We start from the raw sequence: 27,391 nt of genomic DNA on the forward strand, positions 1-27,391 counted from the left end.
CAACTGTATTCATGTATATACATATTTGGGTCTTTTTTATTTGTTTTGTGTGAAGCAAGACATAGTTCAGCAGAACAACTAAAGGTTTCAGTTTAGGGAAGCTCATCCTAGCTGACTGGTACCAAATCCATTTTCTGTTTTTTTTTTTTTTTCAGTACATTTTGTTTTTTTTCAATGTGATTATCATTATTCTAGGTAATCTCAGGCATATGTCATCATGCAAAATATAATCTTGAACCTTGAAGAAGTACTCTCCCAAAAAGCGTACATGCTGTTCTGGAGAGGGTGATAGATTTTGATAGATTTTAAAAACAATTTTTTTTTTCAGTTTAATTTTTTATTCAAAATTTTTCATTTATTTCCATCACTGGGAATCATTCTCATTATATCATTCTGGAAAAGGCACTTTGTACTGGAAATGAGTATACATGTATGCATGCTTCATGCACTATATGCAAATCTATAGGTACAGTATATTCAAATTTGAAAAGATATCTTACTAAATAGAATGAATCAGAATTTCTATTAAACAGCACATTCTTTTCAAAGAGAAAATCATATTTTCAGTGTTGAGTTGTTTTTTCTTAAATCTTCTGTCTGTTGCTGTGGAATTGCCTTTCAAAAATACAAACACTTATGATGGCGAATGATGTCTTGGTTTCTTGACACTCGAATACAATTCGATTCAATTTATTCAATTAATTTTCCACTTCTATTTTGTAAAAATTTACAGTGATGATACAGTTTATACAACATTAACATTACAAGCAAGATATATATATATATAGATCAATATTACACAGGATTGCACATACAAACATGGGCTAATCAAAACAAAATAAGAGAGTTATAAGGAACTGCCTAGTAAAAAAAGCAGAGCTTAGTGTAGGATGAACCCCCTGTAATATTATCATTAAATTACTGAATTTGAACCCTCACACTCTAAAAGGACAAGTCCAACCGGTCAGCAAAAAGTTTAAATTGAATAACAGGAGAAAAATCTTAAAAGCATAACACTGAAAATTTCATCAAAATCGGATGTAAAAATAAGAAAGTTATGACATTTAAAGTTTTGCTTAATTTCACAAAAGTTATATGCACATCCTGGTCAGTACACAAATGAGGGGGCTGATGACATCATCCACTCACTATTTCTTTTGTATTTTATTACATGAAATATTGTAATTTTTCCTCATTGTCATGTGAAAAAAAGTTTATTCCTTTCTGAACATGTGATATACCATTGTTTAAACATTTGTGGATTTGTGAAGTTGATCATCATTGTCAAATCTGTAAAAATGAAATAACCTTCTTATTTTACATCCCATTTTGATGACATTTTCAGTGTCATGTTTGTGTGATATTTATCCATTGATTTAAATCAACATTTTTCTGGGGTCGACCTTTAAAAAGGACCAATCAAAATATCCATTGAATGTGTATGTGTCCAGTCCCCAAAAACAAAATTAAGAAAATCATTAGACAGAATCTACCAAAATTTTGGTTGATTTTGACTTTTTTTTTATTACACATAAGACTATTAACCAACAGATTTATTATTTTGATGAATCCTTTTTTTAGAATGTATATGGATAATTTGAATGAAAAAAAGCATTTTATGAACAAGCTTATTCATATTACTTGAAACATTTACATGGACCATTAAAGTTCGGACACAAGTTACATTCTGATGAGAAGCAACAAAATGAAAAATCATTTTACAAAACAATATTTGTAATGAAATTGAGGAGGAAACGCCACATGAAACCAATAAAGCTCATATTCCAAAAATATTGTTCCATGTATAATTTAAAAGTGGAATGCTCATCTTTATGGCATAAGAGAAAAGGGATTATTGAACATTCCATGGAAAGATATGGTGAAAAAGTATGAATGAGGAGGGTGCTTATGACAAAAGTAGTTGAGAGAATGTCATCCTGGTGCAAGGGTAAGTAGGCCCAACCCTTCGTATGAGGGAGAGTTACTATGTTAATGATAATGATGTTGATTATAATGGCTGCACATCATATCTTGTTTCTTTTTTTATCACTCTGCTTTATATTCATTGAACCTAGTTGTCTCCAACTTTTAGCAAAAGTTGGAGGGCATGATTGCTTTTGAGGAGAACTCATTCTTGTAGGATATTTAGGAGAATCAGGTTGAATGGTTCATTCAGTATCCCCAAGAAAAAGCCGGTGTGTCGGAAACAGATCAGGTAGTCAACCCGCAGCAAAAGAGGGGGGGAGACAGGTGATGGTGGCTGAGGAACAGGCAAGATTGGCAGACCGAGCTAGGTGAAGCAGAAAGTTGTGGCTAAGGAGGAGCAAGTTGAGACTGAGGTGAAACAGGATAATGGCTGGGGAGCAAGTTGTGGCAAGGAGAAGCAAGATGGAGCCAAGGAACACGAGGTGGCAGCTGAGGTGGAGCAAATTGTAGCGGAGGATCAAGGAGCAAGATGTGCTGAGGAGTAATAGTTGTGGCTGAGGAGCAGATGGTGACCGCTTTTGAGGAGTATTGAACCATTCTTGTATGATATTCAGGAGAATCTGATCAACGAGTTCATTAAGTATCTCCAATAAAAAGTTGGTGTGGCCGAAACAGATCAGGTAGTCACACAACAGAGAGGAGACGTGGTAATGGTGGCTGATGAGGCCAATCTGGGCAAAGGAGAAGCAGGTGGTGGACAAAGAGGAGCAAGTTTGGGCAGGGGGAAGCAGGTTGTGATTAACGAGAAAATTGTGGCTGAAGACAAGCAGGTGGTTATTGGGGGGGGGGATGTGACTAAGGAGCAAGTTGTGGCTGAGGAGAAGCAGGTTACAAGTGAAGTGAAGCAAGTGGTTTGGAAGGAGAAGGTGGAGGCTGATGAAATACCAAGAGGATGAATGCTGAGGAGGATTGGATATAAAGTAAAGAAGAGCAGATTGAGGCATAGGAGAAGGATGTGGATTCTGAAGACGAAACTTCTTGGGTGAAGGCCGAGGAACAGATCTTTAATGCAGAAGCCGAGAGAGGAGCATGTGTGGAGGCTACAGCTGAGAAGAAGCAGTGTACTTTAATAACTGAAAGTGACCAATCTAGAAGGACAAGTTCTTGCTTCCTTGTCATTGGAAAGGCTAGAGTAGCACCACTGAAGGTGGTAACAATAAGAACCACAACTTGAAGAGGCTACCCATACATTCTAGACAGCCAGTCAAGTAGTCCTTTGGTATATTAACTCGAGAATGCATTACATATCTCGTGATCACACAGTACTGCGGCTGGAGAAGAAGAGTACTCCAGTACGCATAGTGTTTAATTCATCTGCTTCTTTTCAAGGCCATACACTGATAGGGCCAGATCTCCTTAACAGTCTCCTAGGAGTTCTACTTTGATTCAGAGAAAGGAAAGTAGCTGTGTGTGGTGATTTATCTAAAATGTATCAGTTCTAGTGCCACAGTCAGACCAGCATGTTCATACATGTAGATTCTTGTGGCGGAACATGCAAACTAACCGGCCACTAGATACCTAAATCAAGACTGCTCTGACCTTTAGGGATAAACCTGCACCAGCCATGGCTCAGATTGCGCTGAGGAAGACGGCTGAGAAAGCAGAGTGAAGACACCCAGAAGCAGCCCAAGTACTAAAAACCTGTATCTACATAGACGATATAGGTGAGTCAGTTGCTGATGGACAGGAAGCTGAGAGACTCACAAAAGAGATTGACCAGGTTCTAGCTGAAGGAGGAATTAAAGTAAAAGGACGGTTGTCCGATCAACCATTAACAGGAAACACCCAGGAGGATAAAGAGATGAGATTCCTTGAAGCTATATCAGGGAAAAGGTACTGGGTGCAGTATGGGAGAATAGTTCTGACATGTACTCCAATATAGTAAAGGTGGATCTAGATGAGAAAGACAAAGATGTAAGCCTCAACAAGAGACAGATATTGAGCCAGAAAGCATGAGTCTTTGACCTGCTAGGACTTGTGTTGCCATTTCTGGTTCGTGCCAAGATAGGGAATACAGAGGCTCTGGGAAAAAGGCTATGAATGGGACGAAAAACTACCAGAAGAAGATCAGACGTGGTGGATAGCCTTCCTTAAGGAAACAAAAGAGTAAGAGTGAGGAAAGAATTGACTGAAGCCTCATACCAGCAAGAGCTGTTAGCAATCCCATGCTGTGTGTATTTGCAGATGCTTCTCAGGATGCTTTCCGGTCATGTATCTATCTCAGATTGCAGCTTAAAGAGGGAATATATGAAGTGAGGTTTGTGGTTGCCAAGTCGAGGGTAGCACCGTTGAAGAAGTTAACTATGCCACGCCTTGAACTTCAAGCAGCTGTATTGGCAACAAGACTTTACTCCACCATGGAGAGAGAGTTGCGACTAGAGATTGAACAGGTGGTTTTCAAGACAGATTCAAAGAAAGCGATATAGTGAGAGTTGCAGAAGTACAAAGTCAGTCCTACCCAGCTTAATGGTATTATGTTCCAAGGAGATGCAACCCAGCTGATGTGTCTAGAAGGCTGCCCACAGCAAATTTGGAAAACAGATGGCTGAAAGGACCAGACTTTTTCTACACCCCAGAAATTGAATGGCCAACTGGTGATGAAAAAGCTGTACTTGAAGTGGAAAATTAAAAGGTCTTTCTGGTTTTCATGACAACAAACCAGGAATTTATCAACTGTGAAAACTTCTCTAGTTGGAGATGCCTTGTCAGAGTAGCTGCCTATGTACTGAGATTTGTGCACAAGTTAAAGAATGCACAAAATGCTGACAAGAGTGATGATGGCAGCCAATGTTTGACACCAGAGGAGATACAAAGAGAGAATCAGAGGAGCTCAAACCACCCTGAAAGCACGCCTTGTCAAGGGGGAATTCAAGACCTTGAGTCCATACACTGATGAAAAGGGAATCATTCAAGTTGGTGGCAGAACAGACAGATCTCTACTATCATATGATACGAGGCATCCAGTATTTTTGCCAGGTGAAGAGAGAGTATTGTGGCTCATAACTAGTGAGATGCATTAGGAAGGTCAAGGCGGGGTAGCAGCCACTACTCAGTGGGAAGAGTAAGAAAACCCTTCTGGATTTTGCAGGGACACAACATTGCCAAAAACCATCAGGGTCAGATGCACGAAGGGTAGAGAGCTGGAACAAGGAGTTGAGAAACAGCTAATGTCAGAAATACCTCAGAATAGAATAGCCCCTCAGACTCCCCCATTCAACAATACATCTGTTGATTAGTTTCGTCCATACAGAGTGAAGATTATCTGTAATACAACTGCCAAATAGTACAGCGTAATTTTCTGGTGCGACAAGAGCAGTACATCTGGAGATGGCTACGGACTGCTCCATTATGGCCTTTCTTCTGGTGATTAGACGGTTCTTCGCAATTAGAGACCAACCTGCCTATCTATTGAGTGACAACAGTACACAGTTTATAGGTGCCGACAGAGAGCTGCGTGAGGTAATCAGAGGTTGGGATGCACCGAACCTGGCTGAATTCTGTGCAAATAAGAGAACTGATTGGAAATCACCACTCCTTCGGTGCCTCACCAGAACGGATGTGCGGAATCGCACATGAAAAGTTGTAGATACGCCTTGAAGAAAGCCATGGAAGGACAGTTTTTGACACCATTTCTTCTATATACGTGTTTGTTAGATAACCAACCTCATCAATCAGAGGCCCATTGGTAGGATTCCCAACGATCCTGATGATGGAAGTTTCATTTGCCAAAACGACATGCTACTGGGTAGAGCATCGCGTGATGTACCTCAAGGCCCCTTTAGAGATTCGCAGAATCCTCAACATTGGGTAGAATATGTCCAACAAATCGTAGACTCCTTTTGGAAGCATTGGACACAATATGTCCTACCTCTGTTGGTGCCTCAGAAAAAAAGGAATGCGGATCGTCGAAACGTTCCAGTTAATGACATTGTTATGCTTGCAGATGCAAACGAGGTTCAAGGGAAGTGTCAAAGTGAGAACTGTATCAGGTGAATATCGTCGTCCGATCACAAAAATCGCAGTCACATACCCAGCTGAAGGTTATACAGATAAGTGATAAAATTTTTACAAATTAGTGAGATACATACCGGTAAGTGTTTATTGTGGATTCTTCTGTATCAAGGAGAAATAGTTTGTTATAGAAGTGAATATCAATGAAGCTTTGAAACAATATTTATGCATTTCTATTGAAGCATGAAGCACAGCATAGTTTTGATACAAAGTAAAACTGGATATTCACTACCAGTTTTTCTCATGATTAATTTATACATGTTAGTTGTTAATATTCACAATACTTTTTCTTCTTGATCGACCTCGCTCGCGACCAGTTTTTCTTTTCGCTGTTAACAGGTCATCTACATACTAGTAAACTACTTTTGTCAAGACAAGCTCTTCTTTGATACAACTTTTCATCATTTACACAGACTGAACATTGAAATTATTATGCAAAAGTTCTCTTCGGAATCTATCCATGTGACGATAATTCATAATTCACTAAGGCTGAACTCAGTTATCTTTAAAAAAAGTATTTCAATGATGTATCAAATGTTGTTGAAAAAGTGATCATTTTGAATGTCATTTTTAAATCTTCTTTTTCTACAGGTTATCAAAATCCCTTTATTGCTAATATGTATTTTTTGAAAAGTCAAAAGTCGATGTTTGAACATTTTTACTGGGGCGAAGCCTCATGGGCTGTAAGGATGTTATGTTGTGAATCTCACAATTCTTCCTTTTCAAATGTGAATTTTTCCTAGAGAAAACAAAAGCCATGTTATATTCATGTCGAAAAGAAGTTTGAAAGATAAAAGTCATCTTATGATGAAATTTAGTAGCCGAGAAATGCCGCCAAAGAAGTGAGTGCAAAGATGAAACTATCATATGGTAATTATATTGAATGAAATTGCAGACTAATGCAGCCTATCCAATTCCAAAACGGTATTCTTGGTGAATTCTGTTCCGATCTCAGTGATCCAATCAAGATTTGGCAAAAAAAAAAAGCAAAGAATAAAACGGATTTTTTTTTTGGACATTCAACATCTCAATGTGCTGATACATGACAGGAACACAGCAATAGATGCTAATACATAGTATTTTTTAACTGGCAAAATATGCACTTTTTATGTATTTTCACACAATTTTTTTGTGAATAAGACCCTCTAAACAAGCATCATCTCAGTGGAAATGGGGGAGGGGGGGAGCAGGTCTCTACCCCATCAACCTCCACTAGGGTGACTTCTACGCACCCCTGTTGATGCTTCACTAGCTGTGTGTTGTATACTGGCACAGTACAGAGATCCTACAATGTTTTCACTTCAACGAACCCCGGCCTGCTTTTGACTGTATACCACTAGAGGCCACCACACACCTTACAACTGGTCCATGATTCGATTTTGGAACAAATAGCATTTTGCTCATTTTCTGAAAAAGTGAATGAAAAGTATGTTTTTATTTGAGGTTCAAATTAATTGAAAGAATGCTAATAATAATTTTGGATAATTGGTAGCCTTTATTTTGGAGTAAAGCCCAAACTAGTCTCAAATCGTAGCCAATCGTATGATTGCTATGACGTCATTACGACTAGATATGAAATTAAACTTTCATTTTAATAAGGATGATAGCATAGTCACAGATTTGAACATAGGTATTCGTATGATGATTGCGAACATTACACGGTAAGATATTCCGTGTCTCAATATTAGCATCATATTCTACTACGTTTTATTCCAAAATCAGGTGTGCAGTGGCCTTAAGTATCTGAATTTGATACTTGAAGCTAAACCTGATTAATAGGTCCAATAACAAGAAAACAGATTTGTTTCTCCCCTGAGATCGATCGATTATTGCATGAAAAGGTTGACAGTCTATCATCTTTCAGTTTGTATACCACGGAGTCTCCGTATAAGATCACTATCAGCACACTTCAACGTGAATTCTGGAGGTCTGAGTGCTGCTCCCATGGAGACGGCTGTGTTCCTGTAGGTTGACTGCGATTGGCGGGATGTTCGGGCGGAGCAGTGAAATTCCTTCACCCCACTACCGTCCAAGATTCTCTGGAGGTTGCGCTCTGTTATACCACCGCCTGCAAAAACAAAGCATTGGTCAAAATTTAATAGGTAGGTTTAAACCAAGGGCCAGGGGGGGGGGGCTGAGGGGGAGGGGTTGGGATTAAACCATGCAGTATGTAGATTTCATGTTTAATTGAAATCAAGTATTCAACACATATATTGAGATTTGATTTATCCAATTATAAAGCATAGGTTACACAATTGGTGCAAAATTTGTTTATTTATTTTATTTTTATTTTATCTATTTCTTTATATTCAAAATAGACAGGATAACAAGATCTGGGGCTTGTCTTATAAAGAGTTACGATTGAGCCAATCAAACATACATGTAACTCTATGGAAATCCATCAGTATCATAATTTTTTCTACAGAAAATTTGCAAAATGTCCTTTGTAAACAAAGGAGAACACACCACATTGTCAAGAAATCAATGAATTTATGGATAGACATTATATCTAGATTTTTTTTAACAAACATGCATTTTATATGTTGACTTTGCTGGCTTTCAATAGTTGCGATTGATTGGATCAATTGCTAATCTTTGTGTTACGGAGCCCAGGACACTATTTTTCATCTTGGTCCTGTAAAAGGCATAATCACATAAACACATGCACCTATGGTTGTAGACCATAGGTGATGGTTGTAAACTGATTTAAATACATTGTAGGCTAACCATGGCAACAAGTGTTAATTTATAACACTTAATCTTTTTCAGTTTACCCTCCGAATTAAGTCTAATTATAAATAAAATCTGCAGTTCATAGCAAAATCCTCCTCTTAATTTGAACCTCTTTTATGAATTTGGATAATCATGTTAATGCTATTACTTGATACCTACAGTATTTGAGTCTTTGTTGTATAAAGACTAGGATTTTGCAAAAATTTAGTTGTACAAAGGTTCAGTATTTAACATCATCTTTAAAGTTGACCAACACTATATGTGGTCTCTCATTGACTGTGTGTGATAAATAGCTAGTCTTATAGCATATACCTTCCAAGATAACAATTACTAATACAGAGAATCAATTAGCCAATATTGTAAATGTAAAGGGACACTAAAATATTTCTAAAGAGGAAATGTACTTATTTTGCTACTTGGTAACATAATGATTGCAATAAGATTGCAAGGAGTGGTGAATTAGTGTGTTATCATTCAAATGGGCCTACATTACAAGACTACACTGAATGTTGCATTATGGGTAGTGAGCCTGGCCAGATAGGTGTAGTTGAGGACTCAAAGTGGAGTCCTTAAGGCTGCTGGTTTTGCATGCCCTTTAACAAATGTTTGCATTTCCACTACAAGGAAGATGAGAGTCTTTATATATGTACCAAAGGTTAAGAAGAGCATGGGGAAAGAAGTTTTTATCTTATGTAGGCATAACTTATTGGAATGAGCTACTATACCAATCAAAATCAGAAAGAAACCATCAAGGTCAAGGTTTTGTAAAGCTGTTGTTGAACATCTGTTGAAAACTGAATTTTTGTTATCATCTATGTGGGATTTTGTTATCATTTATATATCTTTCATACGTAAATACTGTTAGTTTTTGTTAAATTGTTATGTAGGCATTTACAGAGTACATTTAGTAGACTCATGATTGTTCATTCTTAACTAACAAGTTAGGAAACATAAGTTTTCATCTGCCTAAACTACAAGGGACCAGACTTGACTAGCATTCATGCTATTTTCTGGTTCCTAGCTATTATCCTTGCTTTCCTATGTATTCATAACTGATTGGCTGTAAACTTGTAAAAATTTTATCATTCCATTGTATAATACATAAATTCATTTGTTCATTCATTTGGGTTGTGGTGTTATTTTATCATGCTCTACCAAATTATGGTATCAAAAACGCTGAAATGCAAAATAAAGTTTTTTTGTGACGTCATCACTTTGGTACTCTATAGCATGAAAAATTGTTCGATTAAAGTGGAGATAATGGCCAAGCAGGGATTGAACTCACAATCATGATTCCAATGCTCTAATCACTATACCACATTACACAGAAAAAAATAGCACAATGTTTAAGCCTGTCACTGTAAACACATAAAGTGGTTTAAACTTTTTTTGTAATTGTTTAAACTTTTGAGACAATTAAAAAAAAAATGTAAACAGTAGTTGATAGAGTGATGGGCTTAAACAACGTGTTTAAAATTTTAAACAGCATTTTTACAGTGTAAGAAATTAACTGACCAGGCATGATGGCTATTCTCCCTCTTGCCCTAGTCACTAGGTCAGCAATCATGGGTAGCCCTTCTAAGACCGTTGACTCTTGACCGCTGGTCAGCAAGCGGTCAAAACCAAGGGAGATGATGTCCTCTAAAGCACCATAAGCATCCACACACATGTCAAAAGCTGAACAAAGAAAATAAATGAAAAGGGAAACAGGGAAATTATAAAACATGATGGGTATTTAAGGTAGAAGAGGATGGGAGAGGTGCGAAGAGAAGGAATAAAGGAGAATTGGAGATCAGGAAAATGGAATGTGAGGAATCTAAGAGAGTGGTAGAAAGAGCATGTGTGGGGGGAAGGATACAGAGAAGAAGGTTGACAGAGAATAAAGTGTGAGCAGGTGTGTTTGTGAGAGAGAGAGAGGAGAGAGAGAGATGGTAGAGAGAGAGAATAAAAATCATAGAGAGAGAGAAGAAAGGGAAGCTCACTTATGTTCATAGAGCATTTTTCAAACAAACAATTCTAAACACAGGGTCCTATACAAAAGTGCATTTCAGTGAAAAGAATGCCTTCAACACGATTCATAACATTTATAGGGATTGAAACTTCATCTCAACAAATTTGTTACAACCTATCGCTTTTAGATATAGAAGAAATCTAATATATTTTGAAACTTGAATGTGTGCAAACGTGCTGATGAAGGTGGGGGCAGGGGCTAATAAAGACTTCTTTTGAGGTTGCTACCTGGTAACATTAAATTTTACAAAATGAGGGCAAATCAATCACACAATAGTAATTCATTTATCCCCTATCCCCATCAAACTTGTTGTTAAAGGGGTACTCCAGGCTGAAAATAATATAATTTGATCAGATTAGGAAAAATCAGACAAACAAAACACTGAAAATTTGATCGAAATCGGACAAGGAATAACAAAGCTATGGCAATTTAAAGATATTTTTTTTGCATTTCTCCAGTGAAACAGTTCTAGGCATGTCTTCATGAAATATTCAATGAGCAAACTGATGATGTCATATTCCAACTTGTTCTTCTGTATTTTATTATGAAATTAGGTTCATTAGATTTTTCCTTCAAGAACCAAAAATATTGGAGTAACAACTATTAGATTAGATATTCATTGCTGCAACCTATTTCATTATAAGGGAGACACATCATTCACACATGTATGAAAAAATGAAACAATTATGATTTCATGTAATAAAATAAGAAAAAGGAAAGAGGGAACGTGACATCATCAGCCCATCAAATGAATATTCATTACGACATGCATTTAACTGTTTTCATAACATATTGCAAAACTTTAAAATTCAATAATTTCCATATATGTTATCAGATTTTGCTCCATTTGCACCATTTTGCACTGTGAATTTAACTCTATTCATTTATTTTTAAATATTTTCAGCCCGCATCATCCCTTAAATAGAAAATTAGAAAATTAATTTTCGTATTAAAAGCAGCCAAGTAAACAATAGAATTACCTCTGTGAAATGTCATTGGGAGTGGTCTGCACAGATCTAAATGAAAAATAAACAACCACAAAAAGTCAATTGTTTCAGCAGAAAACAAAACATAGATAGAAATTCACTCTAAATAAGCAAATGAATACTCCTCTAAATGGTAACATGCAAAAATCTAAGACAGAAAATATAAATCATGCAATGCAATTTAATAGTAAACAAAACACTTCTATCCTGAACATGTTTTGAGAGATTCTAACAAAATTCTAACATAACTATTTGATTATGATAACAACAAGAGTAGGAGTTTTAACAATCATGGTGTTTTTGTAAAATAAAATGTATATTACACTTTCTAACTTTAGTTTGTTTAACTATGACTTTTGCAGGATCAAAGATTTCCTACTCATACATTTTACTGACATGCGCATGTTACTTTTTTTTAATCATGAGGTGCATAATCAAACAGAGGGTCGTGGGTTCAAATCCTAGCCATGGCATGATTTCCTCCAGCAAGAAATTTATCCACACTGTGCTGCACTCGACCCAGTTGAGGTGAATGGGTCCCCGGCAGGATTAAAGGGATGGTCCAGGCTGAAAATATTTATATCTAAATAAATAGAGTAAAATTCACAGAGCAAAATGCTGAAAATTTCATCAAAATCGGAAAACAAATAACGAAGTTATTGAATTTTAAAGTTTGTCAATATTTTGTGAAAAGAGTTATATGCACACCGTCATGAGTATTCATTAGGTGGGCTGATGATGTCACATCCCCACTTTCCTTTTTCTTATCTTATTACATTAAATCATGTTTCATTTTTTCATACATGTGTAAATGATGTCTCCACTATGATGAAAAAAGCTGCGGCAATAAATAACTAATGCACTTAATCAGTTGTCAATCCAATTGTTTTAGTTCTTGGTAGAAAATTTTTGAATAAACCTAATTTCATATAATAAAATACAAAAGAACAAGTGGGGATATGACATTATCAGCCCACCTATTAATATTCATAAAGACATGCCTAGAACTGTTTCACTGGAATAATGCAAATCTTTAATATTCAATAACTTTGTTATTATTTGTTATCCGATTTTGATCAAATTTTCAGCATTTTGCTCAGTGAATTTCACTCTATTTATTGAGATATAAATATTTCCAACAAGGACCATCCCTTTAATTCCTTGAATGCTTGAGCGCCTAGGCAGCCCAGCTAATGCCGGGGTAATAATAGCAGGGCCCTCTGGGAGAACAGTTTTCGCAACTGAAGTGGCTACCCTGGGTAAATATACCGCTATTATTATTATTACAATCCTACATAGTGTGTTGTTATATATCAAATTTGATAATGATACAAACATTCTCCACAAAATATGATAACAATTCAAACATCATCCACAAAATTTGATAATAATTCAAACACTCTCCACAAAATTTGATAATAATTCAAACACTCTACAAAATTTGAAAATAATTCAAACATTCTCTACAAAATCTGATAATAATTCAAACATTCTCCACAAAATTTGATAATTCAAACATTCTCCACAAAATTTGATAATAATTCAAACATTCTCCACAAAATTTGATAATAATTCAAACACTATCCACAAAATTTGATAATAATTCAAACATTATCCATAAAATTGATAATAATTCAAACATTCTCCACAAAATCTGATAATTCAAACACTCTCCACAAAATTTGATAATAATTCAAACACTCTACAAAATTTGAAAATAATTCAAACATTCTCTACAAAATTTGATAATAATTCAAAATTCTCCACAAAATTTGATAATTCAAACATTCTCCACAATATTTGATAATTATTCAAACATTCTCCACAAAATTTGATAATAATTCAAACATCCACAAAATTTGATAATAATTCAAAATTCTCCACAAAATTTGATAATTCAAACATTATCCATAAAATTTGATAATAATTAAAACATTCTCCACAAAATTAGATAATAATTCAAACACTCTACAAAATTTGAAAATAATTCAAACATTCTCCACAAAATTTGATAATAATTCAAACACTATCCACAAAATTTGATAATAATTCAAACACTCTACAAAATTTGATAATAATTCAAACATTCTCTACAAAATTTGATAATAATTCAAAATTCTCCACAAAATTTGATAATTCAAACATTCTCCACAATATTTGATAATTATTCAAACATTCTCCACAAAATTTGATAATAATTCAAACATCCACAAAATTTGATAATAATTCAAAATTCTCCACAAAATTTGATAATTCAAACATTATCCATAAAATTTGATAATAATTCAAACATTCTCCACAAAATTAGATAATAATTCAAACACTCTACAAAATTTGAAAATAATTCAAACATTCTCTACAAAATTTGATAATAATTCAAACATTCTCCACAAAGTTTGATAATTCAAACATTCTCCACAAAATTTGATAATAATTCAAACATTATCCATAAAATTTGATAATAATTCAATCATTCTCCACAAAATGTGATAATAATTCAATCATTCTCGACAAAATTTGATAATAATTCAATCATTCTCCACAAAATTTGATAATAATTCAAACATTCTCCACAAAATTTGATAATAATTCAATCATTCTCCACAAAATTTGATAATAATTCAAACATTCTCCACAAAATTTGATAATAATTCAAACACTATCCACAAAATTTGATAATAATTCAAACATCCACAAAATTTGATAATAATATAAACATTATCCATAAAATTTGATAATAATTCAATCATTCTCCACAAAATGTGATAATAATTCAATCATTCTCGACAAAATTTGATAATAATTCAATCATTCTCCACAAAATTTGATAATAATTCAAACATTCTCCACAAAATTTGATAATAATTCAATCATTCTCCACAAAATTTGATAATAATTCAAACATTCTCCACAAAATTTGATAATAATTCAAACACTATCCACAAAATTTGATAATAATTCAAACACTCTACAAAATTTGAAAATAATTCAAACATTCTCTACAAAATTTGATAATAATTCAAACATTCTCCACAAAATTTGATAATTCAAACATTCTCCACAAAATTTGATAATAATTCAATCATTCTCCACAAAATTTGATAATAATTCAAACACTCTCCACAAAATTTGATAATAATTCAAACACTCTCCACAAAATTTGATAATAATTCAAACACTCTCCACAATAATAATTCAATCATTCTTGACAAAATTTGATAATAATTCAATCATTCTCCACAAAATTTGATAATAATTCAAACATTCTCCACAAAATTTGATAATAATTCAATCATTCTCCACAAAATTTTATAATAATTCAAACACTCTCCACAAAATTTGATAATAATTCAAACATTCTCCACAAAATTTGATAATAATTCAATCATTGTCCACAAAATTTGATAATAATTCAAACATTCTCCACAAAATTTGATAATAATTCAAACACTATCCACAAAATTTGATAATAATTCAAACATTATCCATAAAATTGATAATAATTCAAACATTCTCCACAAAATTTGATAATAATTCAAACATTCTCCACAAAATTTGATAATAATTCAAACATTATCCACAAAATCTGATAATAATTCAAACATTCTCCACAAAATTTGGTAATAATTCAATCATTATCCACAAAATTTGATAATAATTCAAACATTCTCCACAAAGTTTGATTATAATTCAAACATTCTCCACAAAATTTGATAATAATTCAAACACTCTCCACAAAATTTGATAATAATTCAATCATTCTCCATAAAATTTGATAATAATTCAATCATTCTCCACAAAATTTGATAATAATTCAAACATTCTCCACAAAATTTGATAATAATTCAATCATTCTCCACAAAATTTGATAATGATTCAATCATTCTCCACAAAATTTGATAACAATTCAATCATTCTCCACAAAATTTGATAATAATTCAAACATTCTCCACAAAATTTGAAGATAATTCAATCATTTTCCACAAAATTTGACAATAATTCAATCATTCTCCACAAAATTTGATAATAATTCAATCATTCTCCACAAAATTTGATTATAATTCAATCATTCTCCACAAAATTTGATAATAATTCAATCATTCTCCACAAAATTTGATAATAATTCAATCATTATCCACAAAATTTGATAATAATTCAATCATTCTCTTCAAAATTTGATAATAATTCAAACATTGTCCACAAAATTTGATAATAATTCAAACATTATCCACAAAATTTGATAATAATTCAATCATTCTCCACAAAATTAGAGATAACGTACCCATCAACTCTCTGCACTTGTCCTTGTCAACGTTTCCATCACTAAACAAAACAAAAAAAGTACCGGTAATCAATCAATAGAGAATAAAGACAACCAAAACCACACATTTCTTAAATGTTAGTGTTAATGCATACAAAAGAGTAACTTGCAGCAGATAATAAGATTTCATAATTTTGGTTATTGGCCATTTTAAAGCCTGATAGTTGCTTTATTGAGAAATAGTATATGCTCTATTCAGCAAAGAAATCATTCACAGTGTGCTGCACTCAACCCAGGTGAGGTAAATGGGTACCGGCAGGAAGTAATTCCTCAAAAAACTGTGTGCAACTGAATAGGTAGCCTAGCTTAGCCGGAGTAATAAAATAGCAGGGCCCGCTGGGAGAACAGGTTTTGGAACTGAAGTGGCTACCCTGGGTAAATATACTGTTATCATTATTGTTATTATTAAACAATAAAAATTTCCTATATTTGAAATCCATTTGGTTGATTCTATACAAACTTTCATCAGTAAAAAAAAAATTATAGACATCAGGCTTATAACTTTGATTCTTGTAGATAAATTTTCATCCATTTCTTTCCCAAGCCATAGGGTATCAAATTAAGAAAACATGAAATAAATCCCTTTAATATATTTTGAATAGGATAGTCACAACACTTCATACAGTATAAACAAAATTCACTACATAATGAATTTGAAAACTCATTTATTTCTTGATTTAGGGGAAGGGGGAGTTTTAAATGCACTACATAATTCCTGTATGTTATTTGATTATGGACTTCATTTGAATATTCCTTTTGGGGGATTTTCAATTCATATTCTGTTATAATCAAGTAAAAAATATTCTTGAATCAACTCTGAACTTATCAAATATTGAAATGATTGAATGCAATTAATTATATATGTACGGCACACATGTATGAGGGATAAATCAAGTATATTTAATACAGGAAAATAACACACAATGATCGAAGCTAAACAAAAAGATAAAACGCTCATAACGGACATGCGCTTCATTGATGTAAATGTCGGTCCAAACTAACACCAAATGGACAACACCAACTTTGAAATCCCTGGTACCTTGTGAGAACTCCAAGCACGAAGCCATCCGCCCCATGCTCTTTCATCAGTTTAATGTCCTGCTTCATCACTTCTATCTCCAACATGCTATAGACAAAGTCCCCTCCTCTGGGACGTATCAGAACGAAGACAGGAAGATCAGGGCATTCCTTCTTGATCACTTGGAGCATTCCTGGGGGTAAGAAGCAGTTGATATGGGGTATGAGAAGAGGCAGAGAAGGAAAAGCACCTTAGACGTTCCAGGTTTAAAATTACTTAAATGATGAACAACATTTGTAGAGAGCTATTTATCTGTAAAATACATTCAAATGCACCAGCTCCCCAATAAGCCAGACATTATTCACATAGTTGCTTGAAAAGATAGGTATTTAAGTTTAATTCATTCAGATTTGAAGGTCTTATTGTTGTTATAATCATGAAGTTGGATTGGTACAGAAAATAAAACTCAGTCATTTTGGTTTGTACCAATCTATATAGTCTAACCCACTTGGTCTACTATCAATTGAGCTCCATAACACAAAGATTAGCGATCAATCGCTAAATGGACTGGCCAATAAAGATCAATGTTACACACGCATTTGGTTTAAAATACTGACCAGGAACCAATCGGTGTGGTTCTTTCATATCTGCAATTTATCGCAAACCTTTGTGTTATGGAGCCCTGGTCTAATTACTGTTTGGTCCAACCATCACTTGGTCTAATATTCAATTGGTCTAACTCTCATTTAGTCTAGTGCCTAGATGTTCTAATATCCACTTTGTCTAGTATAATATTTCACTAAATGAAAATTTGGTTCATAAACAATTCAACTAATTCTAATTATATAGAATAAGTGGTGTTCAGTAAAGACAAGACTGCAAATTAGACAAACTTACAAAGTAATTATAGACACTGAAAGACTAGTAGACAAATTGGTTGTTGACAACTGACAAGCTAGATTATACCATGTGGGATGAGACCAAATGGAAAGTAGACCAAGTGTGTGTAGACCAAGTGGCAATTTATCAGCATTTCCATCAAATTGAAACTACTGAGCTTTTATACTTTGGAGGCCATATACCTGTAAGCAAGAATTAATTTTGGTATATATAAGTGGGGTTTTTTCTATAGGACTTTGAGATCCCCGTGAATGGATGACATGACGATAGGAATAATCAAGAAACTTGGGCTTTTCAAGTAATAATATTCTGCTTATCACTTGACATTGTTTAAAGGTAAGACCACAGGGGGATAATGTTGAGAGTTTGAAATTGCCATCATGTACTCATCGAAACCTATCATGTAAATTTCAAATTTTGCAGTTTGTGACAGGAATGAATACCAATAGTAGGAATAGCTAGTCCCCATTCAGAAAACAAACAAGTTTTTCTCCTTTTTGCAGAAATTGATTAGTAAATGCGATTTTTATGTGACTTTGAAGTCATGAATCCCCATGAATAGATGAACCTTTTTCCTGTACTTGATGTTTAATGTTTCAATGAGTTTTTGTGGTGAATTGATTTATTACCATGAGCGTTTGTGAAAATTTTTCTTAAATGATATACTCACCAATGCTTGGAGTGGTTCCCCCTTCAAACAAATTTGAACAAAGCTCAACTCTAGATGCCCCTGTAAATAATAAAAATGCTGAATGTCAAAGGTCAAGTCCATGAATAAACAAGATGATTAAGATAAATTGAGAATATAAAACATTCATAGTGTAACTTTAAATTTGCTATTCTTCTAAATTGTTTTTTTCTTGTACAATTTTTCTCAAAATCTAGTTATTATTTAATTTCAGTACGTGTAGTATTTAAATATGTATAATATAGACATATATGTTTCACTTTACTTCTGCCAACTTTCTCGTTAGAACTCTTTCTACTGCTCTCTACTTCTGCCAACTTTGCCTTTACTATTTCCCTCTCTGCTCATTGGCTAATTCTTTCCAGCCTTTTCAGGGGTAGCACTAATGCCAATTCTTGTACCCCTTTAGGGATTCTTTTGTACTTTGATGTGCACCACTGCACTTCTGATTGGTTATAATGTTAAGTTGATGCACTCAAGCTTAGATAATAATTTGCATATAGTTTGAATAGTCAATGTATATCTTTTGTTGTATATTTGAATATTCAGTTATACTTTGTTATATTAATTTACATTTATATGAATATTGATGTGCCTTAACTAATTTGCATGGAATGTTACCACGAATGCAGCAAGGCTTTGAGTCATTAAAACTGGGAGTTGGCCAAGTTCTCAACCTGATAACATGTCTGCTGGGCTGCCTCTGTGTTAAGAGTACTAGGAATGTGAAATTGTCAGAACCCCGTACTACACTGGTGGCAGCGGTGGGATTCAAACCCACGCCATCAAAATGACTGGTGTCAAAAAAATTGCAAGTCAAACTTTTTTTTTTAACATGATAGAATATAAAAAGGATAGATAGAAATGCTATTGAAACCAGTATTCTTTGACAAAAAAAAATAACGATATTTTTTTCATATACTGTTATTCATACTTATATGCAAAACTCCAATTATTACAAAATGATGGTACTTTTTCAATAGTTCTGTAGCGAGCGCACAGAAGCGTTGTTAGTGTACCAGAACGCTAACATTAGGGCCAGTCACACCTTTCACGGGCGACCACCGCTAGACGCATTGCTTTTACTAACTGACCACTAAAAGTAGGCCTACCGGTATCGATTAACTCACAGAAGCTTAGTCGAATTCCTAATAATCTAACAATAAAAGGCTTAGCAGAAGCTAACAGTGGCGCTAATGTTAATACAAATCACTAACAGTGCCAAGGGCACCAATAGTGATGATGTTAGTGAATAATTTCTCTCTTTAAAACTTGTCTCCCTTTCTTATACCAAATAATTTATGATACCTCGACCGAATTAAAGGGGTATTCTGGGCCCAACAATATATAAATAAATTGAGTAAAATTAGATGAGCAAATTGCTGAAAATTCATCAAAATCTGAAAAAAAATAACAAAATTCTTGAATATTAAAAATTAAACACTTTTTGCAACTGATATTACTGAGCAGCATGTGGCCATGAATATGCAATAAATGGAACGATAATGCCATATCCTCTAGCTCTTTCCCCTTTTTCTGATTTTATTGAAAATTTGAAATGAACTGAGTGTCTCAAATGTATGTTTGTCGCCCGAGTAACAAAATGATGATCTTTGAAGCAATATTCTGTGTGGACAAAATTTAAATAAGCCTAATTTTGTATGATACAACAGACCCTCATTGCATATTCCTGGAGACATTAATATAAATTTCACCAAAATAGGGCCTAATTTTTTTCTTCTCATTTCCAATTTTTATCAATTCGTCAGTGTTTTGTTTGTCTCACTTTACAGTTCGAACCGTATTATTTTCTTCAGCCTGGAGTACCCCTTTAGGAATAGGTATATAGCAGGGGATGTTGATTAGTGCCAAGATATACGATCCTTTTCAAAGATTTTTCTTCCAAGATATATCATGTATTAAGATGTGTGAAGACATTTATTATGAATAGACCCTACATTAGAAAGAAGAAAAATAGCTGATGAAATTTATCGCATGATAATAGGAGTGGGCTATAAATGGGTGATTTTTGGTTTTACTGTGGTAACAGTTTTTTTGTGTTCCTTTTACCTTATTTCAACATGAAATGACAATATTTTTTGTCTCGGGTCCGAGAAAAAAGTGTGCCGGGCCAAAATCCAAATGGCCGCCAAAACCCCCCAAAATCACAGTTTTGGCCACAACTTTTTTATTTGGTTGTCAATTTCTCTGGTTTTGGTGTCTATTCATATGTTTTGGGGGGCAGGCAATTTGTTTTTCCTATAATAAGTACTTTTAAACCATTATTTGTAGAGTTAAAAGAAAATTATACCTAAAGTTTCCCATTTTTGTAGCCTTTTTTTTGCCAAAAAGTGGGTTTTATCATCCTGGGGTTCTGGGATATTAGATGGTACGAGGTCAACAATAGCAAGCAGCTTCATGTAGCTATATTGCTTTTATTCCTCCACTTTGGGTTTTACGGATATTTGTGAAATATATCTTGTAAAATAAAAGAAAATGTCATTTATCCATAGGGGCTATACGGTGTACAATGCACTGTACATACTACACTGCATATATCCATGCATTGACCACCATGGCATATGACAAGGCCTGTATATGAACTATAGTGTCATAGAAATGAGCTTCAAAGGTTTAGAATTAGATTGTGAATTTGATTCCTTGTCAGCTGATGTACATGGTGAAACCAGCAACGTAAATTACACTTACATTTAAATATCACATACATGTATATATACTTACATCACATTTTTAGCCATATCTTCTTCATTTGGAGGCTTTTTTTAACCTGGTTCTGGTGTCTAACTGGCCTATGTTTATGGGGTCAGGTAACTACTAGTATCATGGTAACGCTGATCAACAGCCAATCAGAATAAAGGATTGCATGCAAGTTACCATTAAGTTAAGTTAACATAATGGTAAATTTTTATGCAACGGGGCCCAGAATAGCTTCAGTGTAAATTACCTCTCCGCCCCGCCCTGAATTAGCATATTTGACAAAACATGTCCTCAATTTCTGAGACAAAACATATCTTCAATTTCTGAGGCATCTAATTCTAAACCTGAGAGCTCATTTCTATGACACTATATAGTTTATACAAGCCTTGTTATCTGTCATGGTGGCCAATGCATTTATGCAGTGCAGTATGTATGTACAGTACATTGTACATATATGTATACTGTATAGCCCCAATGGATAATTGACATTTTTTTTTATTTAATAAGATATATTTCACAAATATCCGTGAAACCCAAAGTGGAGGCAATATAGCTATATGAAGCTGCTTGCTATTGTTGACCTCGTACCATCTAATATCCCAGAACCCCAGGATGATAAAACCTACTTTTTGGCTGAAAAAAGGCTACAAGTATGGGAAAATTTAAGTATAATTACCTTTTAACTCTACAAATAATGGTTTAAAAGTACTAATTATAGGAAAAACAAATTGCCTGCCCCCCAAAACATATGAATAGACACCAAAACCAGAGAAATTGACCACCAAATAAAAAAGTTGTGGCCAAAACTGTGATTTTGGGGGGTTTTGGCGGCCATTTTGGATTTTGGCCCGGCACACTTTTTTCTTGGACCCGAGACAAAAAATATTGTCATTTCATGTTGAGATACATTACAAGGAATAAAAAAAAACTGTTGTCATATTGAAATTACAAAAAAAGTATTTTTGACCCATGTATAGCCCACTCCTAATGATAACCATCATTGGCAAATACTATACCATGAGCATGATGAGTGAAGTCTGTGAAGAGCATTTGCAAACAAAAGAAACTGATGAAAAGTGGGATTGCATTTTTTTTATACAGAATCTCCATCGTAATATCATGATAGGCAATTGTTTTGATCTTTTTAAGCTTATTCGATATTTTTTAAAATTAAATTAGTAATACTACCTGCTGCCATTTCATGTTTAAAATGTAATAATAATTCAATTTTGTAGGCCTATATGATATGAATAACATTCTTTACCCTTTCCCAGACAAGATTTTAAACTTGTAGGATGTCCAAATAATCATAACTAAATCTAAGTTAAATCTAGATCACTACCAAGACTACGCACAAATTATAGATTTTGCCTAACTCTAATCCTCTAACAACAGCTTTCTCTGCCTTCTTCGCGGTAATTCTACCCATGTTGTTAAGAACTGATTTGTTAATGGATAATACTATAAAGATTGTGATGTCAAGCGTTGATCTCAGATGTAAATAATGCATTATAGCCATCGTGGCGAGATTACCGGTTGTAACAGGGGCCCTTTGTTAGCGCAGTGTTAGTGAAATGTTACGCTAACAGCGGCTAACAGCGCTTCTGTGCGGCCAATACTGATGTTTAGTAATCCAAGACAGACATCACTCTATGTTTATATTCTCAGTTGAAATAATCTATGATAATTGTAAATTTATCTACATATATATAGGAAAAAGAATATTTTGGTAGGTTTTCCAAAAATGAACCAAGAGAAAAAGACTTCCTTTCATAATGAAAAAAAAAAGGCATTTGAATATATTTAAATGTGATAAGTGGTGCAGAGTATCTAAAACCTAAAGATATTATTGAGTTGATTTTAGTCCTGCACAAAAGGTACTACTTTTTTAAAATCAAATCGATGTGCTTTCCAAAACAAAAAATGAAAAAAAAATGTCATTTTTAAAATGAAATAGTTTTGTGTTATTTCAAATATATCAGTACAATCACAGATTTCATGTATAAAATATGTTTGGATAGTGATGATAATGATTTATCTCATTTTAGTGATTGCGTATAGCAGGATCAATGGTAGTTCGATTTCAAAAAGTGAAAACTTAATCAGTTTACTTATTGAGTACAAGGATAACTCATAGGAAATGACTTTTCAAAAGTTTTGGTAATTATTGAAATTCATTATCAATGGTTTAATGCTGGTAGAACCAAAGTAATTTCTGCACTTCATAATAGCGTCTAGGATAAATGATAAAATCATCTGAAATCATTTATGTAACTTTGGAAAATTCAAAATTTTCAGATTATCCATGTGTATTGATTTCATTTTATATTTGTTTGGTACAAAAATGATCATGTTCAAAGAAAGGTTATTTACACTGATGAAATTTTATTTTATACAAAAAAAAGGAAAGGGAAGAAACGCAGAAATGGTGTTCGAAAAAGAAAAAGAGTTTTTTTTTATGAAACAAAAAAACAAACAAAGGAAAAAATAAAAAGTATTTTTTTAATAGATCCATTTTATAGATTTTTGTTTCTTCAGCTGCAACAGTTAATAGACCTTAAAGTTGAATCATGTGTTTGAAAAAAAAAATTGTAGAGATGACCATTTGAAAAATAATAGATGAATGAATAGTTCCATCCAGGTGTATGGATAGTATGATTGGTACAAGTCATTCACTGTAGGTACGTTTATATGTATACAAATGAAAATACTCCATTTGTTGAATTTCATTGTTTTTAATTATAGCAATATCATTTTTTTTTAGTGAAAAGGATATACTTGTTGCTTGATAGTCATTTTCCAATTATTACAAAATGATGGTACATTTTCAATAGTTCTGATGTTTAGTGAATTTTCGACGTTGTATAAGATATTTTGAATTATAAAATGAGGACATTTTATTTGTGAAGGAAAGTCTAGTTTGTAGGGATTGATTTTGTACTTTTATTTCTTTCCACTCTTATTCAGGAATCATCCCTTTTTTCTAATAGAACATCCCTCATTTATATTCACCCTTTTCATCCTAACTTCCACTCCTTCATTTGCACAGCTCTCTCTTACACATTAACTGCTGTACACTCCTCACACAAGGTTCTTTTGTATTAAATCACTCCACCATCCTTCATACAGCTTTCTTCACTCTCCCTCTCCTTCCACCTCTCTCCTTCTGATTGGTTATAATGTTAAGTTGATGCACTCAGAACCCCGTACTACATTAGCTAGAGAGTCCAGTGACTCATGATGACACTGGCACTAGCAGGGACATTCCTACTGCTTGTTGTTTGATGAGGGTACTTGCACCAGCAGAAGAAAGTTTGATATTTAGATGAAGAAGACTTCTGCAGGGACTTCCCTTCATGTTAAATATACAGTAGGCTGAGGATGTTGAAGCAAATGGGGATGTAGTGTTCTGACCGAGGGTGCATGTGTAAGTTGGTCAATAAAGAATTCACGAAACCTCAGCCCTCGAGTCTGTATTGTGTGGTCGTTGGCACGAACCCTTTCAAAAATCAAAGGAATCCTCTTTCTTCCCACTTTATCAATCATGTAAACATATAGTAGGCCGAGGATATGTTGAAGCAAATGGGGATGTAGTGTTCTGACCGAGGCTGTTTTGGTTGCATGGTCAATAAAAGAATTCACGAAACCTCAACCCACATGTCTGTATTGTGTGGTTGTTGACGCGAACCCTTTCACTATTTTCTCATCATAAAAAGCCTTAACTTGGACTTGAGTGTATGAATCGTGATACTGAACACTTTACATAAATTCAATATCATATTTTCTTAAAATTCATCAAACTTCCACCATGAATAGTCCACACAAATAGGCCTTAATTATTCTAATTAGGTTAATTAGGTAGGGGGAGATCAGGGTTAGTTGGAACGCGAGTTAAAGGGGAATCCAGCCTTGGCCATAAAATGTTGTGTTGGGAAGAAGAAAAATAAATTAAACAGAATGGTGAAAGTTTGAAAGAAATCGGACAAGCAATAAGAAAGTTATAGCTGCTTTAAAATTGAGATCACTAATACTATGTAGATTTCAAATTGGCAACTGGGTAAGTAAATTATGACAAGGGGCAAGGACAACTTTCCCACAGGCCATGTACTTTATTATCAGGGATTTGTGGTTTTCTCCTAAGTACCCATTCCCCTGGGGCAGTAATCTAAATATAACCCAGGTAGTATATTGTTTTATGTCCTCATGAAAGAAAAATATAATTTGAAATAAAACTTTTGGGAAAAATGACACTTTAGCCAGAATATGTATTGGAGTACATGGAAGAGTAGTCCTTGCCTTACATCACTATGACATCACACATGCGGCCAATTTGAAGTCTCCATGGATATAGTGATCACCAATATTTACAACTTTTAAAAATCCATAACTTTCTTGTTGTTTGTAAAACATTGTTCAAACTTTCACCTATCATCTTGTCTGATTTTTCTTTTCCTCACAAAAACAGGTTTTTATTTGGGTTGGATTCCCCTTTAAGTTGAAACATTGTAATTTTCTTTAACGCCTGTAAAATAAATTTATGCAATACTGCCCTCAATTTATTGCTATTAATAGTACAACAGTTGATAGCAATAAATTGAGGGCAGTATTGCATAAATTTATTTTACAGGCGTTAAAGAAAATTACAATGTTTCAACTTACCCCGCGTTCCAACTAACCCCGATCTCCCCTATCCTTCAAATCTAAAAGTTCAAATTTGATCCACTTTCAATAAAAAAATAAGCCAATGAACCCCAAAACTAATAGGTGCTGTGATGTCAAATATTTAGTATCTTAATGAAACAAAATTTATGCTACGGTACCCCTATTCTCTATACCACCATGCAAAAGTGGCCAATCGATGTTACATAATTGCCAATTACTGGTAGATCTAAATCAAGTCAATCTCAGATATTGTTGTTGATCATTTTTTTTCTCCTTCTTCCTTTTGTTGATCAACTGCAATCAGTAGATAGATTGTTACTTTAGACTAGAGGTCAATTTCAGGAAAGGAGAGTTCCATATGTACCCCCCCCCCACCCAAAATAACAAAAGATTGTTGAGACTTCCGGTTTGTTCACTTCAGAATTCAGATTTCTCAATTTTAGTGTTTCTTACCTGTAGCCTATCTTTGGGACTCAAACTCACCTTGCTCATCATTTTCTCACTCACCCATCATTCATATAGACTATCTATAACATTAGCCTAATATAATTTAGCCTTGCTGGGCTAAATTATATTATTTTGAACCTTCTCCATATTTTTATTTTCCATTTTACTAGTGGGGGTGCATATGGAACTCTTCCCCAATATCAAATCACCCAGTAATTTTAACCCAACTTCCCTCAATTTTACTAAAAAAAATAAGTAAAATTTGCAACAAGCAAAGTTTGCCAAACGTTCCCTAAATTACATAATAAATTATCTTAATTTTAATTTAAATATGCCTGGCCTGGCCCTGGCAGCCGTCTGTTTCGAGGAGGATTTTTTTATACATTTTTTTTTTTCATTTCTCCTCGTAAGTGGACCCAACGCTACGGAGATCAGCGGATGTAACCAAACAGAGACCGAAGCTTTTGGTCTCAACTTAATAAAAGTGTCTTGCTACCATATGCAGATCTGCTCCATTCACCATGTTCACTCCACGATGCAAGCCGATGAGTCCATGCCGCGCGGCCCGCTCTTTCCGATCTCTTCGTGCATGTGGTGAAGAGCCTGCAGGAGGGCGGAGGGAAATCAAGCGAGGGGTCAAGAAAAGCAAAGAACAAGTTGACTTAGGTGTAAATTTTAGTAAAATGTTTGTACTTTACCTCCATTCTCGGCAGCAATAGCTGATTCAACTGAATCAATACAAATTTCCATTCAAATATTGAGAATTCACGGCTCTTTTGAATAATATTCTTGCCTTTAATTTGAGCAATTCCGTAGATTCATACAAAAAGTGGGCGTGGCGTGACGAGTGTTTTCTTTTTTCGTCTTCTCTCTTTTCAGTCACTTGTAAAATATTATTTGTTTAGAACAG

General features: G+C 34.1%; 1 protein-coding gene across 1 annotated transcript; it reads right to left on the reverse strand.

Moving 5' to 3' along the window:
- Positions 1 to 656: 656 nt before the first annotated feature.
- On the reverse strand, positions 657 to 27,323 carry LOC129273101 (copper homeostasis protein cutC homolog). Its single transcript, XM_064107620.1, has 7 exons — positions 27,180 to 27,323; positions 18,637 to 18,696; positions 17,088 to 17,259; positions 16,010 to 16,050; positions 11,722 to 11,757; positions 10,246 to 10,407; positions 657 to 8,065 (listed from the first exon to the last, which is right to left on the reverse strand). The coding sequence occupies exons 1-7, from the start codon at positions 27,229 to 27,231 to the stop codon at positions 7,851 to 7,853; spliced, it is 738 nt and encodes a 245-aa protein (XP_063963690.1). The 5' UTR covers positions 27,232 to 27,323; the 3' UTR covers positions 657 to 7,850.
- Between the last annotated feature and the right edge of the window lie 68 nt (positions 27,324 to 27,391).

This window comes from Lytechinus pictus, chromosome 12, assembly GCF_037042905.1.
Source record: "Lytechinus pictus isolate F3 Inbred chromosome 12, Lp3.0, whole genome shotgun sequence".
NCBI lineage: Eukaryota > Metazoa > Echinodermata > Echinoidea > Temnopleuroida > Toxopneustidae > Lytechinus > Lytechinus pictus.